Here is an 18,878-nt window from a genome sequence, read left to right as displayed (position 1 = left end):
AAATGTTCTTCTTTATACATTGTATAGTAAGTTTGCTGGTAAAGGAGGAAGATTTCCACATATAATGGGTTCTTTAGCCAGTGATTTTCCTTCAAAACTTTTATTTGAGTTTTTCCATAATAAGCTTGTATTTTGATGGCTGAATGCTGCTGAAATATTTATGGCATAAAAAAACAGTATTATAGATAAAAAGGAAATGAAAGTGCATTTGCAGAGGAATATTTCATGGATTATGTAATTTATGTATGCTTGCTTCTCTGATTAAAGACCTTCTTAGATAAGCTACCATCTTTCCCTTACAATAAAACTCCAAGGCAATTTACACTTAGTCATGCTGAGGAAATTGTATGAATTGCTCAAGATTGCAGAATAAAGAGCTTAATTCATCATTTGTTATCTTTTCAGATTTATGTCAAGTTATGTAAAATATTACTAAAGTGTAAAACTGGTTAAATACCTTCTCATCATTTTGAATCTGAAGTATTCCTGAAGTATTTAAGCATATACATATGTGTAATATATCCATGCATACTTGTGCTGTGTACTGCTTAAGTAAAGGAAACTAATGTGAAGTTCTTTCTGCTCTCTTCATCTTTCCTTCTGATGCCAGGTGCCAAGGCAGCAAACTATTAAATTACCTTTAATTCCATGTTTACACTTGGAAAAGATTAAAAAATAACAATAGGACCAATAAATATGTTTATTATTCTAGTTAATTTGTTTTGTTGTTTGGTAAGTCATTTCCTTAGAGCAATTATCAAAGCCTGTGAAGGCAGGCTCCTTGCTGGTCTTATCTGGTACACTTAGTCTTGAGTTGAAAGTGAGATATTAGATCTTTCTGGCCCTTGATTAACTTTTTGCTCCAACAGGATTGCCTTATTTTGTGTCGTTGACATTTTAATTTACTTTTTGAATAAGGTTAAATGGTTATTTTCTACCCTCAGTTCTTCTAGAAACTTCCTTTATATTCATAGTGAATTTTCTTTTCAGTGAGGTTAGCAGCTAACTAAAAGCAGCTAATTGAGATACCAATGAAAACTGAATGACATTCCTTTGTCATCTTTTAGTCTGTGCTTTCACAGTTGTGTGCCAGTTCTCTTTGTCTTGGCAGAATATTTTTAGTAGTAGGTTTATCTTCCTAAGATAGTGTCTTAGTTTGAGCTTCTATTGCTGGGACAAAACACCATGACCAAGCAACCTGGGGAGGAAAGGGATTATTTAACTTACATTCCATAGCACTGTTCATCATCAAAGGCAGTCAGGACAGGAACTCAAACGGCAGGAAACTGGAGGCAGGAGCTGATGTAGCAGGGCCATGGAGGAGTGCTGCTTATTGGCTTGCTCAGCCTGCTTTCTTATAGAACCCAGGACTACCAACCCAGAGATGGAATCACCTACAATGGGCTATTCTGTCCCTCATGAATCACTAATTAAGAAATGCCCTGCAGGCTTTCATAGAGCCTAATCTTATGAAGGCATTTTCATTTTTTTCTTTTGTCACATGATTTTTTTTATCTTTTATTGATTCTTTGTGGATTTCACATCATGCATGCCCATCCCACTTATCTCCCCAACTCCTTGCTTCTGCCCTCTGCCCTTGCAACCTCCCCCTGAAAACAAAATTTAAAAGAAATACCAAACCAAAAAAGAGAGAAGAATCACATTGTGAAAGCTGTAGTGTGGCCCATTGAGTCATACGGTTTAACCTTTAGCCCATTAATCTTGACTTGCAAGTGTTCATTGCCATAAGTCATTGGTTTAGCTGGAGGTATCTCAGTTTTGCCACACTATCACTAATGGGCTCTCTGGGACTTCTCTTGCATGTCCTGTTGTTGTCCTGTGTCATGAAGATCCTGTAGCTTTGGATCTGTAGATTCTTCTCCTTCATATGCTCCAACAGTTCATAATTCATAGATGAGGTAGATGTTGGGGTGGGCTAACTCATAGCCCTGGTTCTGAGCCTGGGTGTAGGTAAGAGTTTCTCTGTCCCAGTCAGCTCTATATGGCCAGCAAGCTTCCAAATAACCACATAGAGATTTACTGTTAATTATAAATGATTGGCCAATAGCTTAGACTTATTACTAACTACCTCTTACAACTTAAATTAACCCATATTTCTCATCTAAGCTCTACCACATGGCGGTACCTTTTTTCACCATGATATGTTCATCTGCTTCCTTTACGTCTGGCTGGCAACTCTCATAACCTGCCCTTCCCAGCCTCTTCTCGTTTGGCTTTTCATGCCAAACCTATCCCACCTAGCTATTGGCCACTCAGCTCTTCTATTAAGCCAATCAGAAGGCATCTTGGCAAAGACACATCTTCACAGTGTACAAAAAGATTGTTCTGTAACACCTGGGTAATAGCTGGGTTGGTCAGCCCACCAGCTTTCTTTCATCGCCAATAGCTGGAGAAGCTCTCCAACACTGCTTTGACTAGCTCACCCAATCCAGCCTACAGGAAGGAGCAGGACCAGTTCTCCTCTCAGATCTTCAGAGCTGGTTGTGGTGGAGGCATTTTCTGAATTGAGGTTCCCTTCTCTCAGATGACTTTAGCTTGTGTCAAGTTGACATAAAACTATCTAGCACAGACCGATTATAAGAGCATATGTAGGTTTACAAGAAAAGTGTGTCATGAGAAGCAGTAGTTGCTGTTTTGGCTGCCACTCCTTGCTAGCACTTAGGTAATACATTTTAATTATTAATTTTCATTTTATGTGTACAGGTGCTTTGCCTGCATATATATTTGTGTACCAGTTGTCTGCCTGGTGGCCACTGAGGCCAAAAGAGGCTGTCAGATCCCCTGGAGTTGGAATTACAGATGATTATTAGCCTTTATGTGTGGGTGCTGGGAAACAAATCCAAAGCAGTGAGCCATCTCTTCAGCTCTCTTTTAAATATTTTATTATTCCTTTGTATCACGTATATATTGTGGATATGTTCATGTGGGTGCCATTGTCCCCAAAGGCCACAGGTGTTATAGGCCATCTGGAGTTATAGGCCACTGTGAGTCATATGACTTGGGTGCCAGGAATTGAACTGTGGTACTCTGGAGGAAGAGTATGCTCTTTTACCACCGAGCCATCTCTCCATCACCACTAATGTAGCACTTAAGCATGTCAGCTACATGTAGTACTTATTTACTTGTCACAACAATCCTTTGATTTGAATACCTTCTTTTTCTGTTTGTTTTTCTTCAAGACAGGGTCTCACTATGTGGCTCTGGCCATCTTAGAACTCAGTATGTAGATCAGGCTGGCCCTGAACTCACAGAGTTCTTCTTGCCCCTGCCTCCTGAGTGTTGAAGTTAAAGATGTGCACCATTATGCCTGCCTCTTGGGATACCTTTATTACCCTATTTTTCCATATAAGAAAATTGAGGCAAAGCAACAATAAGTGTTTTTCAATGTCTTCCCTAGGCATCAGAGAGGGAGAAATTTTACAACTGCCTTATGCTTGTTGTAGGTAAAAAAACATGAGTTAATTTTATAAATTCTATGAACTGAGAAGACTTAATGTTAAATCTAATAGCCTATCTGTGTTTTCTCACCAAAATGTGTCTGCTTCCTGAACTCTTGATATTTCTCAGGAATCTTCTGTATGCAGTCACCACCCTGAAAAATATTCACTGCATTCTCTTAGACCATAAGTACATCATGTATGCATGTATAGCTTATTTTAGTAACATATCAGGCATCTTCACACAACTAAGGTATTCAAGTCAGAAACTTCTTTACCATCCTCTCATCTATAGAAACCTGGTAATGAGTACTTTGTCATCCTAAACTCTCAAATCTAGGAATTGATCAGTTGATCAGTGTTCCTGTTCTTCTGTGTAGAAGAATTGGACTTGTACAGCTTCATCTTTTCATAAGTCACATAGCTTAATTAACATTGTGTAAGCTGCTGAGTATGAAAGCAGTATTTATGACAACTAAGTTGAATGCTTTGCAAAGGTAATAAGCAAGCAACAGGCCATGTCTTTTCCACAGACCACCGTGCTAACATCTTCTTCCCCTTGACACTCATCACTCCTATCAAGTCCTGGAGAACTAGTCTTGCACTTAATAACCTACATCCTCTTTGTATTTCCTGTAGAATTTTACTTTTTTTCAGATGCCTCGTGAGACACCCCTTTGTTGATTCTTACCCTTTTTTGTTATATTAGCTTTTGAATCATTGGTATTGCAGTGTTTAGTAACAGTTTCAGAAGAATAAATTGAGTTTGTAATGATATTCTTTATTCTAAATTTATAGGTGAAACTTCATATTCTTCTGCAGTAAATTTACTGTATTTCCTATTTCCTGTCAGATTCATGAAATAGTAAATACTATAACACCATGGAGATCCAGCATAATTCATCTAGCTGAAAAAGGTTTGAAGCCTCCCTCACAGTTTTAAATTTTCTTTCTGTACGATTATTATGTTCTTAAAAGCATGCTTCATGGAGACATGAGCTGAATAGGCTAAGTGCCTCTCAGCTCTATCACCTACACGGTACTATGGCTTGGACACCTTACCTAGCAAGCATGAGAAATTGGGTTTCCTTGTTTCAAAATTAGAAGCAGTACTCTCTGCTGCATGCAGTTATATAGGAATTCAAGATTCTATGATTATATATGTATCTGTATATTGCTTAGCCTGTTGCCTTGTACATAATGAGCTCTTGATAATATTAACCCCTAAGTAATATAGGTTTTGCTCAAGTGGAGCCCTGGTTATAAGATGCATTGCTTAACATAAATAATGTTTTCATATCTGAGAAGTAGCAAATACTCAACTTCTGTACTTTGGAATATTATCAACTATGTATTTTATATTTTACTAGTTTTTATTTAGTTCTCTAAATCTATTTACTAGTGTCTAGTTTGCCCTGATAATTATTTTGCTCTGGACAAACTAGATTCAGTGGTCAAAATCTAACCCAATGCCTTTCTGCTCTCTGATTCTCGAACCTCAACTGGTCTCAAGTTTGTAAACAAGCAACCTTGTTTTTGTCACTTCTCTATAACTATGAGTGCTTAATTAATTCCTGTTTTAGGTTCTGTCCATGTGTGCCAAACTCAAATGTCAGCTCCCATTTATTTAGGAAAATGTCACACACATCATTAGTTTTGTCTTCCATTGTGATGAGTCATTGCCTGTGCACAGAGTGTAAATGCTGCACAGGGCGAGTACTGATGTAGAGTAGCCCTGCAGTGAGCACTGGAACCCTGGTTATTCCACGAAAAGAAACCAGCATGAGAAAAGTTTAAACTTTGTGGATGAGGCACCAGTCAGTCCTTATTTAGTATTCTCATTAAATGATGAGTGAAAAGTACTAGTTAGGTTCACTTAAATACTATTTTTAGAAAGTTGACTGGAACACTGTGAAGCAAAGCTATGCAATTATCACTGTGGAATACTAAATACTGACTACCATAATGGAATTTTACACAGTGAAGGAGAATGGAGAACATTCCTAAAGAAATTTAAATTTCACGTAGACTTACACAAACTATGCAAGGAAAGATGTTCCGTAAATGTTTAAGGCTGCATAGAGTGCGTTGTACTCCTATCATGATTTCAGAATTAAGACAATTTTACATGCCTGTGAGTTATTACTTATGAATATGTATGTACAGAGATAGAGGTAGGTTTTCATGTTTTGCTTTCAAGGGAGCTCTTGCTTTATGTAAAGAATTTTTCCTTCCTCTTTCTGGCCTTCCTATGTATAATAACAAAATCATGTCTGTAAAGTATTTAAGCACATGGAATGCCTCTTTCTTCACACTGTGACTAGAAGTCATAGGTAGTTGTCGTTATAAAAGAGAAACTGCACACCATGTTGGGAACAAGGACTTAGCATGCTGGTGGAGAAGATATACAGCACATGCTATACTCTACGCAGATATTGTCATTTAGGTGAGGCACACACATGGAGAGATTTCAGGCCTTTGGCCAAGTCTGTTGCTGCTAGAGAGTTTCTCTCTGACGTAAACCTGTCCCAGCTTATATAGCCATCTGTTTATAGGACTCGGGGCATACAGATAAAGTTTCCCTGTCACTTAGACATTCCCCAATCCTCAGTCCTGTACCAGACCTCCTATAGCAGCCTGTCTTCCCTATCTTCCTCCATTCCCTGTGGACTCCACAGATTCCTTCACAGACCCAGATATCCTCCCTCCTGTGGACCCCCTCAACACCCCTCTTCTATCCCATCTCCACCCCTAGGTGTCAGCTCCCAATACCTAGAAAGAAGTTCTGGCTGGGACCCCCCAGTGGCCACACCTTTTAAGGACTCAGCACTCCATACCATGCAATCCACTGTCAGTACATTCTTCTAAGATGTAGAGATCCAGAGAGGGCAAGAAAAATCAAGGAATGGAAAAATCCACTCAACAAAGACAAGACCAGATAATCAGTACGTAGAATTATAATTATCTCAGATGATTCTAATCATACCAAATACTTAGACACCAGTATAAAATACAGGACAGTATGTCTCCCCTAAAATTCAGCAGCCCTACTACAGTATACCCTAAGTTTTGCAACATAGCTTAAACAAAAGATAAGTGCTTCAAAATAGCATTTAAGTTTATATTCAAGAACCTTAAAGAGGATATGAATAAATTCATTAATGTAATCTTTGAAGACACAAACCAACATTGGAATGAAATGAAGAAAACAGTTCAAGACATGAAAATGGAAATTGAATTATTAACAAAAACCCAAACTGAGGTAAAACTGAAAATGAATAATTTAGGGTGCCAAATAAAATCTTAGAGGCAAGCTTCATCAACAGAATACAAAAGATGAAAGAGAGAATCTTAGGCATTGAAGTTAGAAGAAATGGATCCCTTGGTCAAAGAAAATGTTAAATCTAAAAATATATTAGAAGTTGTAAGGGAAAAAGACTGAGTAACATATAAAGGCAGACCTATTAGATTAACACTTAGCTTTTCAATGGAGACTCTAAAAGCCAGAAGGATAGATGTTCCACAAACTAAGACACTATAGATGCCAGCCCAGATTTCTATACCCAGCAAACACTAGATGGAGAAAGACATTACACAGTTAACACAAAAATTAAGCATTAATTTGGATCTACAAATCCAGCTATACAGAAGACACTAGAAGGAAAACTTCAACCTGAAGAAGTTAACCACATCCAAGAAAACAAGAAATAAATAATCTCGGACCAGTGAATGGGGGTAGAGGGAGGTTGAATTACATCACAACAGCAAAATAACAGAAATCAACAAGTACTACTCATTGATAACTCTCAACATCAATGGTCTCACTTCCACAATAAAAAGGCATGGAATAACAGATAAGATTAGAAAACAGGATCCATCCTGCAAGAAATACCTTAACATCAAGGATGTACATCATCCTAGAGTAAATGGATAGGAAAAAAAATGTTGCAAACTAAAGAACCCAAGAGGAAAACCAGTGTAGCTGTTTTAATATCTAAAAAGCAAAACTAATCAGAAGAAACAGGAAAAGACACTGTATATTCATCAAAGGGAAAATCCACCAAGAGGATATTGCAGTTCTAAACATCTATGGACCAAACACAAGGGCACCCAAGTTCATAAAAGAAACACTACTTGCAACTAAAATGACATACTAACCCTCACAAGTGATAGTGGATGACTTCAATACCTCATTCTTGCCAATAGACAGATCACCCAGACAAAATCTAAACAGAGAAATGCTGGAGCTAAATGACATCATAAACCAAATGGACCTAAGAAATATTTATAGAACTTTTGTCATAGATGCAAAAGAATGAACCTTTCCATCAGCTCATAGAACTTTCTCCAAAACTAACATGATATTTGAACACAAAGTACGCCTAAATAGATACAAGAGAATTGAAAGAATATTCTGCATCCTATCAGGCCAGCACAGATAAAAGCTGGATATCAATAACAGAAAACGTAGAAACACATGGAAACTGAAGAACTCACTACTGAATGAAAAATAGGTCACAATACAAAAAGAAATTTAAAATGTTTTAAAATTGAATGAAAGTGAAAACAACTAAGCATATCTAAACTTATGGGACACAATGAAGGCATGCTCATAATCAGTCAGTAGTTCTTAACCTTCCTAATACTGTGACACTTTAATACAGTCTCTCATGTGTTGGTGATACCCCAACCAAAAAATTATTTCTTTGCTACTTCATAACTGTAATTTTGCTATGGTTATGAATCATAATGTAAGTATCTGATATGTAGAATACCTGATATATAACCCCAGTGAAAGGATCATTTGACCTCCAGGGGGTCACAACCCACAGGTTGAGAACCACTGGGTTAAGTGCTTACATAATAAGGTTGGTGAGATCTTACTTTAGAGAATGAACTTCACACTGTGAAGCTCTATAGAACGGAAACAAGAAACAAAACAAAGAAAAGGGAGAACATCCAAAAGCAGTGGACAGCAAGAAATAATCAAACTCAGAGCTGAAGTCAACAAAATAGAAAACGGGAAACAAAAAAACATCACAAAGAATCCAGGAAACAAAAAGTTGGTTCTTATAGAAAAATCAATAGAAACAGTTAACCAAATTAACTAAAACATATAGAACATCCAAGTACACAAAATTGGAGATGAAAGGGGGTGGTATTAATAACAGACACTAAGGAAATTGAGAGACATACTTTAAACACCTATACTCCACAAAATGGAAAAATCTAAAAGAAATCAATAATTTTCATGATATATACCATGCACTAAAGTTAAATCAAGATCAGATAAGTCATTTTAACAGACCTATAACTTCTAATGAAATAGAAGCAATCATTAATATTTCCTATACCAAAAAAGTCCAGGTCCAGATGGTTTTCGGGCAAAATTCTACCAGGCATTCAAAGAAGAATTAATGCTGATGCTCCTCAAATTATTCTACAGAATAGAAACAGAAGGAGCATCTTCCAATTCATTTTACAAGGCCACAGTTAACCTGTTACCTAAGCCACACAAAGTCCCAACAAAGAATCATAAAGCAGTTTCCCTTATAGATGTAAACATAGAACATAGATGTAAAAATTTTCAGTAAAATACTTACAATCTGAATCCAAGAACACATCAAAAAAGTCATCCAGCATGATCAAGTAGGCTTCAGTCCAGAGATTTAAAGATGGTTCAATATACATAAATCAATAAATATAATCCACCTTGTAAATAGACTGATAGACAAAAAACACATCTCATTAGATGCAGAAAAGTCCTTTGACAAAACCCAACACCCCTTCCTCATAAAAGTTCTAGAGAGACTAGGGATACAAGGGACCTAACCTAAACTTAAGAAAGACAATTTACCAAAAGCCCACAGACATCATTAGATGGGAAGAAGTTCAAAGCATTTTCACTAAAATCAGGAACAAGACTATTCACTCTATCCATATCTATTCAATATTATACTTTAAACCTAAGGTAGAGCAATAAGAAATCTGTAGGAGACCAAGAGGATACATGTCTTAGTCAATATTCTATTGCTGTGAAGAGACACAATGACAACTCTTATAAAGGAATCGTTTTATTAGGGCTCACTTACAGTTTTAGTGCTTTAGTCCATTATAGCCATAGCAAGAAGTATGACTGTATCCAGACAGACATGGTGCTGGAGAGGTAGCTGAGGTTCTACATCCAGATTGGCAGGCAGCAGGAAGAGAGAGCTACTTAGCAAAGCCCAGCTCTGTGACACTCTTCCTTCACAAGCCCACACCTCCTAATCTCTCAAGTACTACCACTCCCTAATGACCAAGCATTCAAATATCTGAGCATATGGAGGCCATTCCTGTTCAAACCACCATAATATATATAGGAAGGGCACAGTCAAAATGTCTTTATTTGTACATGATATGATTATAAAGATAAGTAACCCTAAAAATTTCACTAGGAAACTGTTAGAGCTAATAAACACATTCAGCAAAATGACATAAAAGTCAGGAGCCTTCTTATACGCAATTGACAGATTGAGAAGGACGGAAAAAATCAGGGCAGCAATACCTTTCATTTTACCCTCAATAAACAAAAATAAAAGAAAGAAAAGAAATCTTGATGTAATTAGCCAATCAAGTCAAAGACATTGAAGAAAGAAATTGAAGATATCAGAAGATAGAAAGATCTCTTGATGCTTATGGGTTGGTAGGATTATAATAGTAAATATGGCTATCCCACCAAGAAATCTACAGATTTAATGCAATTCCCATCAAAGTTCCAGGACAATTCACATCATTTGAAAGGTAAATTTTCCCCTTCATAATGGAAACACAAAAGACCCAGGATAACTAAAACAGTTCTGGACAATAAAAAATTAATAGAGGTATCACCATCCCTGATTTCAAGTTGTGCTATGGAGTTAAAGTAATAAAAATCAGAGAAAAAACAACAAAACCCAGCATTATATGAAAACAAAGTGTTGATGGATGGACTCAGATGAAGACCCAGACATAAACCCAAACACATGTGGACACCTGATTTTTGATAAGCTAGAAATACACACTGGATAAAAAGATAAGATCTTCAACAAATGGTACTGGTCAAATTGGATACCTGCATGTAGAAGAATGGAAATAGATCCATATTCATCACCCTGAACAAAACTCAATTCCCAGTAAATCAAAGTCCTAAACCTAAATCCAGGTACACTGAATTTGATAGAAGGGAAAGAAGGAAATAATCTTGAACTGATTGGAACAGGAAAAGACTGAATAGAACACTGATAGCACATGTACTAAGAACAACAAGTAATAAATGGGATGTCATGAAACTGAAAAGCTATCAGTGTCAAAGAACACTGTCATTTAGACAAATCAACAGGTTACAGTATAAGAAAAAATGTTTACTAATTATACATCTAATGGAGGACTATCTCATATCTAAAATATATAAAGAATTGTAAAACCTTAACATCAGGAAAACAACCAAATTTAAAAATAGAGTACAGACCTAAACAGAAATTCCAAAAGAATACAAATGGCTAAGAAACACTTAACAAAACGTTTAGCATCTGTAGTCATCAGGAAAATGCAAATCAAAACCACCTTGCGATTTCATCTTAACCAGTCAGAATGGTCAAGGTAAAACCATTAAACAAAATCATCAGCTCATGCTGATGAGGATATGGAATAAGGGGAATACTCATCCAATACTTGTGAGAGTGCAAACATGTACAACCACTGTGGGAATCAATATGGTGATTCCTCATGAAACTGGATATAGATCTGCTGGAAGATCCAGATATACCACTCTTGGGTGTATACCCAGAGGACTCTACATTCTGCTACAGAGAAGCTTGGTCATCCATGTTCATTGCTGCTCTGTTCATAATAGCCAGAAATTGGAGACAGGCTACATGCCTATGAATGGATAATAAAAATGTGCTACATTTACACAATGGTACATTGCTCAGCTGTTAAATAAAATGAAACCATGAAATTCACAGGAAAATGGATGGAGCGAGAAAAATTATCTCAGTGACTTAATCCAGACTCCCAAAGACAAATATGGCATATTTTCACTTAAAGTGGCTGTTAGCCATTAAGCCTTTGACAAGCTACAATCCAAATAACCACAGAAGTTAGGTATAGAGCAAGGTACTAGAGGTGAGGATTTGATCTCCCTAAGAAGTGAACTAGAATAGATAGTTAGGGATGAACAAGGTGGGATCAAATTGGGTGGGGTTGATGTGAATGGGGCTGAGAGGGTGAATACTGGAAGAGACAACTAAAACTAAGGGCTATTTGAGGGGGTGTATGGAAACTTCATACAATAGAAGCCTCTTAAAATATATAAATATATGAAGGTGATCTAAATGGAGTTACCAAATGTCTTAGTTATGGTTCTATTGCTGTGAAGAGACACAAAGACCACAACTCTTACAAAGGAAAACATTTCATTGGGGCTGGCTTACAAATGAGAGGTTTAGTCCATTATCATCATGATGAGAAGCAAGGTGGCATGCAGGCAGACAATGGGCTGGAGAGATAGTGGAGAGTTTTTAGTGTGACAGTTTCTTGTCTACAGTTTTAAATATCAGCAATATTAAAGTTGTGTTTTTCTGTAAGCACCAATATTATTAATATTTCCAAATTAAAATGCCATTATTCCTCTTGACCCATTTATTGGTATATAATTTTATATATAATTTTATACAACTTGTGCATTTGTATTATATGTTTACTTTGACAGGCTGGGTTTGTAAACTGTCTGATCATGCATCTGTACAGTACAGATCTGACTTTTCATGTTTTCTGCATTTATATTTTTGGTTTCTCTCTGTCTCGTAACACTGAGGATTAAACCCAGGGCCTTGCTCATGTTAGGCAAACCTTGTTATTCCCAACTATATTTGTTTTACAAATCTTACATTATCTGAGTATATTCATCTCTTTCATGAACTTTGAAACACAAAAGTTATTTCTTCTCCAGAAAAATTATGTAGAATCTTCTACTTTGTTTCCCTGTATGTCTTTAAGGTTAATTTTTGTGGAACATGTCTTTAGATTAATTTGGCAGTGGTATAGAAAGCCAAAAACATGCCTGTATCTAATTTTTTTTCCTTAGAAAACTTAACAATATAGAAGAGTAAAATTTGTTTGGTATTTTTAAATAAGCAATTCTTATTTTATCAAATGCTTTAAAATACTTTAATTTTTTGTTTCCCAGATTATTGCTCAGTAGTAACAATTGTGGACCAGACAAATGTGAAGTTAACGTGCATGCTCTTTAGTGGAAACTATGAAGCCCTTCCGATCATTTATAAAGTTGGAGACATTGTTCGCTTTCACAGGCTAAAGGTATAATTCATACTTTCTGCAATCTGCATTTATTAGACAAGAAGTCTGTATTGTTCACTAATCGTAGTTAGTACTAATTATATGGCTGCCTTGTCAAAAAGTGACATTAAGCATTTCAAGAGATAAGAAATATAAATAGTATCAGGCTTCAATTAGTAACTAGACCCCTCTTCATTTAAATAAATTTTCTTTCCTCTTTCTCTAGATGAACATTAGAAGCCTTGATTCCAGCTGGTTTCAGTTTGTCCTGTCTCTTCCAAATATTGTTGATATTGTCATGTTTGCATATAGCATTTGGAAGGGATAGGATACATCTTTGTAACTTCTTTTTAATTAATTTTATTTAAGACTGGCTTCTTACTGTGTTGTGTAGCTGAAGTTTTTCTGTGTCCCGCCTGGCCCACGGTCATGACAAGTCTTTCCCACTTGCTCCCCCAAGTAAACACACAGAGGCTTATATTAATTAAAACTGCTCAGTCATTAGCTCAGGCCTACCACTGAATAGCTCTTACACTTAAACTCAGCCCATTTCTGTTAATCTATATATCACCACATTTTCCGTGGCTTTACCTGTGTGCCATTACATGCTGCTCCCTGGACGGCAGGCTGGCATCTCCTGACTCAGCCTTCCTTTCTCCAGAATTCTCCTTGTCTGTTTATCCTGCCTATACTTCCTGCCTGGCTACTGGTCAATCAGCATTTTATTTATCAAGCAATTAGAGCAGCACATTCACAGCATACAGAGTGATATCACCCATCATTGTTGCTCTGACTAGCTTCAGACTACTAAAGAAATGAGTTATTAGTCCTGGTAAGCTGAGGAAGGGAATACTGAAACTTATCTCAGTTAAAAGAACTTAACCAATATCTGAGTGTTTAAAGCCCACTCCATGAGATGGATCCCATCCCTGAGACTAGATAGGCTAGGAACCGAAGAGAAAGCCAAATACTAATGTTCTGCTATACTCATAGATTTTGCTCAGCCATCATCAGAATGTCTTTCTCATTCATCATCAGAGAAGCTTTCTCTTGCAGTAGATGGAAACAAATACAGAGACCCACAGCTGGACAGTGTGTGAAGAGTGAGAGACCTTGTAACACTCAGTCCTAAATGGGATGTCTCCATCAAATCCCTCACTCAGGGCTCAGGGAACTCTGGAAGAGTAAGGTGAAAGAACATACACAGCCATAACAATAATGTTATATAGAGAGTGAATGTGTACTCTGACTATCAGAAAAATACACACTAAATAAATATCAAGAATCAGAATGTGCTACCTACAAAATGCACTTTAAATGTGAAAACAAAAGCAAATTGGAAAACTATGAGACAGAAATTTTATAAGGCAACCAGAAAATGAGACAGTTATTTTACTATCAGACTTAAAGTATTACTAGAGATTTTAAAGGGGAGGAGCATTTCATATGAACAAATCAGTTCATGAAGACAATATTAAGACTAGATATTTGATAGGTGTACATTTGTAGATGAGCCCACAGACTTACACAGTAAAAGTCCTCACAGCGTGGTTCAGCACACTCGGTCATAAAGATGCCTTAACCTCCGATGTATTCATTACTTTACACATTTGTGTGTTCAGGATTTGACTAAATCACATAGATAACTGTCACATAATCTTTCCCCTTTTGAAAATGATGAGTAATAAAAACTCATAAATATAGAAATGCAAGTTTGATAGAAGTTGGATACTATTACTTTTTCAAAGTATAAATTTCTTTTAGTGTTTTACAATTTATATAATATGTATCTTACCATAGCATCAGTTGAATTGATTGCATTGTTTATAAACTACTTTGATAATAAATACTAAAGAATTACTCTGTTATTTATACCAGAAAAATTTGTCATTTCCAGTTCCTTTAATTCCTCAATTTTTTATCCTTAAGTATCTTAGTCACAGTTCTATTCTTGTGAAGAGACACAACGATCAAGGCAACTTTTATAAGGAAAAGCATTTGATTAGGGGCTGGCTTTCAGTTTCAGAGGTTTAGTCTATTTTCATGATGGTAGGGAGCTTAACAGCAAGCATAGCAGGCATGGTGCTGGAGAAGTAGCTGAGAGTTCTACATTCTGATCCACAGGCAGAGAGAGACACTGGGCCTGGCATGGCATTTTGAAACCTCAGAGCTCACCCCCAGTGACATACTTCCTCCAACAAGGCTACACCTCCTAATCCTTATAATCCTATCAGAGTTCTACTCCCTGGTTACTAAGCATTCAAATATATGAGCCTATGGGGCCATTCGTACTCAAACACCACAGTAAGCTGTTTTCTACTTTATCTCACTTTCTTAGATCCAAGTCTATAAAAATGAGCTTCAGGGAATCAACAGCTCTGGTTTTGCATCTCTGACATTTGAAGGAACTTTAGGGACTCCTGTCACAGCACGTACTTCAAGCAAACAGTTCAACTTCACTGCTGAGGACCAAAAAATGGTAGAAGCCTTGCGGGTTTGGGCATCCACGCACATCTCCGCTTCTTCAACTCTGGTGCAGCTGTGTGATGTTCAACCCATGCAGTATTATGACCTGACTTGTCAGCTCCTGGGCAAAGCAGAAGTGGATGGAACAGCCTTTCTTCTAAAGGTATAATTTAAATATTTGAAATCATGATTTAGTGCCATATAGCTGTCAATAAGGAGCCTGCAGCAGTCTGCTGCAGTGTTTGTAGACTCCATTTTACACTGAGTTAAATTTCACATACTGTTCTTGAAACACCCCCGCCCCCCCTTTTACTTACTCCTACTCCTGCATATTTCTGTGCTTTGCCTCCAGAGAAAAACAGTATTTACCAGGTATGAATTTCAGAAACAGTGTGACATTCATTTATTTTAATAACATTCAGAATTCTGTCTTTCGTGACACTTCTGTGTGAATATTTGTGCTGCTTTGTGAAAGTCAATTACGTTGTCACCCTTTCACTTTCTGGGTCTATTGCTATGAAGTTCTGTCCCCATGTCTTTCACTGTCTGGCTCATGAGAGTAGGTGTAAGTAACTTTGAAATGTTTGTTGTTATTTTTGTTTTGTTTTTAAGTCACCTAGAAAAAAATATAGTCACATAAACATTATGCAATCTTCATTTACTCCTACCCCACGAATAACCTGGGGAAGGTAGTTATTTAATCATTTTCCTTGCTTGACCATATTATAGAGGATTTTTTAGCAGTACTGCTTTAGCAAAGATCCTGTGCTTAAGTCTCTCTTGTCTATTTGGAATAATTAGACAAGAAATGGAATGCCATGGTACTTAGATAAGACAGGGCTTAGCATTACTGTTGCTGGCACATTTTAAAGGAACACTGAAAAATAGAAATCACTGGATAAAATACCAAGGTTTTGGAGTTGAAAGTAGCAACTTTATGTCAACATAGAGCTTAGAAAGTAAATATTTATTTTAAGGAAAGTTAAGTAAGTCAAGTAAAGCCAAGCTAAACCAAAGAAATATAAAATCATTGAGGGTTAGACAGAATCTTAGATAAGTAACTTATGTTTCCTGGCCAATGTGACATCCTTAACACATAGGACTACTTGTTAACTTTTGAACGTTACCAGGGACAAAGATGCTGGCTCTTTGCAGATAGCATCTGCTAACTGTTACCATGCTAGAAAAAACTGCAGTTCTGAGATAAAGCCTGCTGCCCTGTAGCTGATAGAGTCAAACTACTTTCTCTCTCTGAAGAACCCATGTAGGCCTATAACTTAGTTTACTAGATACCCTGTTTCCAGATAAGTCAGCCTTGGAGAAAGAGTTTATTTATTGTCTTTTAAAATTTGTTCTTTGAGAATTTAATAAATGTGTACTGTGAAATGTGATCATATCCACTTCCTGTTCCCCCCTCATCTTCCCCTCACTTATCCCCACAAAGCATCCCACTCCCACCTTCCTGTCCTTCCTTTCCTCATTAAGCCTGTTTAGTGCTGCCCATACGTGCTTGATCGGGAGTCCATTCACTGGGGCATGGCCACCCTCTCAGTGACCACACTCCCAAAGAAACATGATTCCTCCACCTCTAGAAGCTATTCACTGCCAATAGATCCTCAGTTAGGTGTGAAGCCTGGGTAGCACCTCCCACTTCAGGCCTGGACCTTAGCCGGGCTGAATAAGGTCAAGGAACTTAGTTGAAAATTCAGCACTGAGAAATAAAAATAAGAAAACTAATAAGACTTTTTGAGGACAGCTTGATAGATAGATTAAAAGTTTTTGAAAATCATTTAACAATTTATTTTTATGAATTTCCTTTATTGAAATAATTTTAAATGTATGAAAAAGTATACTTGAAATAATACTTTATTTCCAGGTCAAAACCTGGAAGAAAAAAAAGTGATTATTTGATTGCAGGAACTCTTCGTTTGTGATAGAATGTATTATGACTATATAATGAAATTGTAGACCTTAACTTGTTGAAATAAACTCTAACTATAGTCTGCTTATTAATATGTCTTCATTTATATACTAAAAATGTTCCTACAGTAGCAAATATATTTCGGGAAATATATATGGCAATGTTTTACTCTTAAGTACTTCAAAGGAATAAAATTATGATTGATTTTTTTTCTGATGTTGATTTTCTCATGTATCAGAAGTAACTTTTAATTAAACATTCAAAACAGGAAAATAGACATTAGTCTAAGTGATGCCTATTAGTATGCAAAGTATTTTTCCTTTTTCAACCTGAGCACAATGTAATGTTGGCCCCTTTTTCATATTCATGATATATCCATCTCAGTAGCAATGTGTTCTAGTATCATTTCTGTGGCTTTGAGAAGACACTTTGACCAAAATCAACTTAGGAAAGAGAAGGGTTATTTGACTTATACCTCCAGATCACAGTCCAGATGGAAGTCAGTATCAGCACTCAAGCAAGAACTTTCAAGTGTCCCTTTACAGCCACGTTATTTCTAAATGTAGAACTCATACACAGTCAAGGAAGTATGGCAGAAGTCAGAAAGGGCACTATTTGTTTGCTAGCTTATAGACCACCTTATACACAGTTAACTTTCTTACTTGGTTCAAGACCACCTGCCTGAGAATGATGTTGCTCTCAGTGGACTGGGCCCTCCTGCATCAATCAACAGTCAAAAACAAATCCCCCACATGCTGCAGACCGCAAGAATATGAAACAGAGACTCAACTGTATATGATAAAGCTATACCTTGAAGGATCAAGGAATATCAAGGAATATTCGATGTATTCGGCTTTTAATATATCAGCTGTTTCCTGCTATCAATTTCCTGTGCGCTCATATTCCTAGGCCATAATGGCAAACCTTATAAGCTTCTCAGAACTACTGCTGATCTAGGTAACACCCCTGCAGAGACAACACCTATTTCCTTGGCCTAGAAGATAGGTAGATGTGTAAATGCATAGCTTTGTTTCTTGTGCAAATGAAGCTCAGACCCTCCTTCCCCTCACAAGTCAAAAGGCATTCCAGAGCAATTGACTCAGAAAAAAAAAAAAAGGGCTTTTTGCATACCAGGTGAAGGAGGGTTGAGGGAGAATTCCTAGTCCCAGCAGAGTCTCATGGCCAGAGAAGAAAGTACAAGACAGAGTCTTTGCAGATGGTAGGGGTTGGATTAGGTGAGGAGAGTAGGAAAGGAAGGAGTGAACATGGCTGGAGGAACTGAGGGCGAAGATGAGATCGATAACAGAAGAGCTTAATTAGGGCTGTGAGAGGACAGGAAGTAAAGGGACAGAGAAGAGCTAAGCATGAGGGCAGAAAAGCTATGTAGAGAGAGAACTGACGCAGAAGAATAGTGTATGGACTAAAGAGGTTTGTGTCTTAGTTTCATTTATTATTGTCAAAGATTAGATATTCAGCTGGTTGTAGACTCTTCCCGGACCCTGGGAGAGGGCTATGGAGGGGCTGGAGCTCCCCGCCCCATAGTCCGCTGTACCCACAGACATGCCCATAGGCCAGTCTAAACTAGGCAGCTCCACAGTTGATGCCTTCCTCTCAGATGACTCTAGGCTATGCCAACACCATTTACCATTTAAACCATAATTAAATAAATCTTTTCTTAAGAATGCATTTATTTTTTAATTACATATGTATGTGTA

General features: G+C 37.0%; 1 protein-coding gene across 4 annotated transcripts in view; it reads left to right on the top strand.

The window, feature by feature from the left end:
* Pot1 (protection of telomeres 1) overlaps positions 1 to 18,878 on the top strand; it is a 68,686-nt gene that overhangs the window by 24,021 nt on the left and 25,787 nt on the right. For all 4 annotated transcript variants that reach the window (XM_052720771.1, XM_052720773.1, XM_052720774.1 and 1 more), the window contains 2 exons: positions 12,667 to 12,797; positions 15,115 to 15,405. In XM_052720771.1, the coding sequence (XP_052576731.1) occupies positions 12,667 to 12,797; positions 15,115 to 15,405 (422 nt within the window). The remainder of the gene's footprint in view (positions 1 to 12,666; positions 12,798 to 15,114; positions 15,406 to 18,878) is intronic.

The sequence above is a fragment of the Peromyscus californicus genome, unplaced genomic scaffold (assembly GCF_007827085.1).
Source record: "Peromyscus californicus insignis strain IS unplaced genomic scaffold, ASM782708v3 Scaffold_6__1_contigs__length_162567912, whole genome shotgun sequence".
NCBI classification, from domain to species: Eukaryota; Metazoa; Chordata; class Mammalia; order Rodentia; family Cricetidae; genus Peromyscus; species Peromyscus californicus.
Note: the sequence above shows the minus strand (reverse complement) of the source record. Positions and strands in the feature narration are given on the sequence as shown.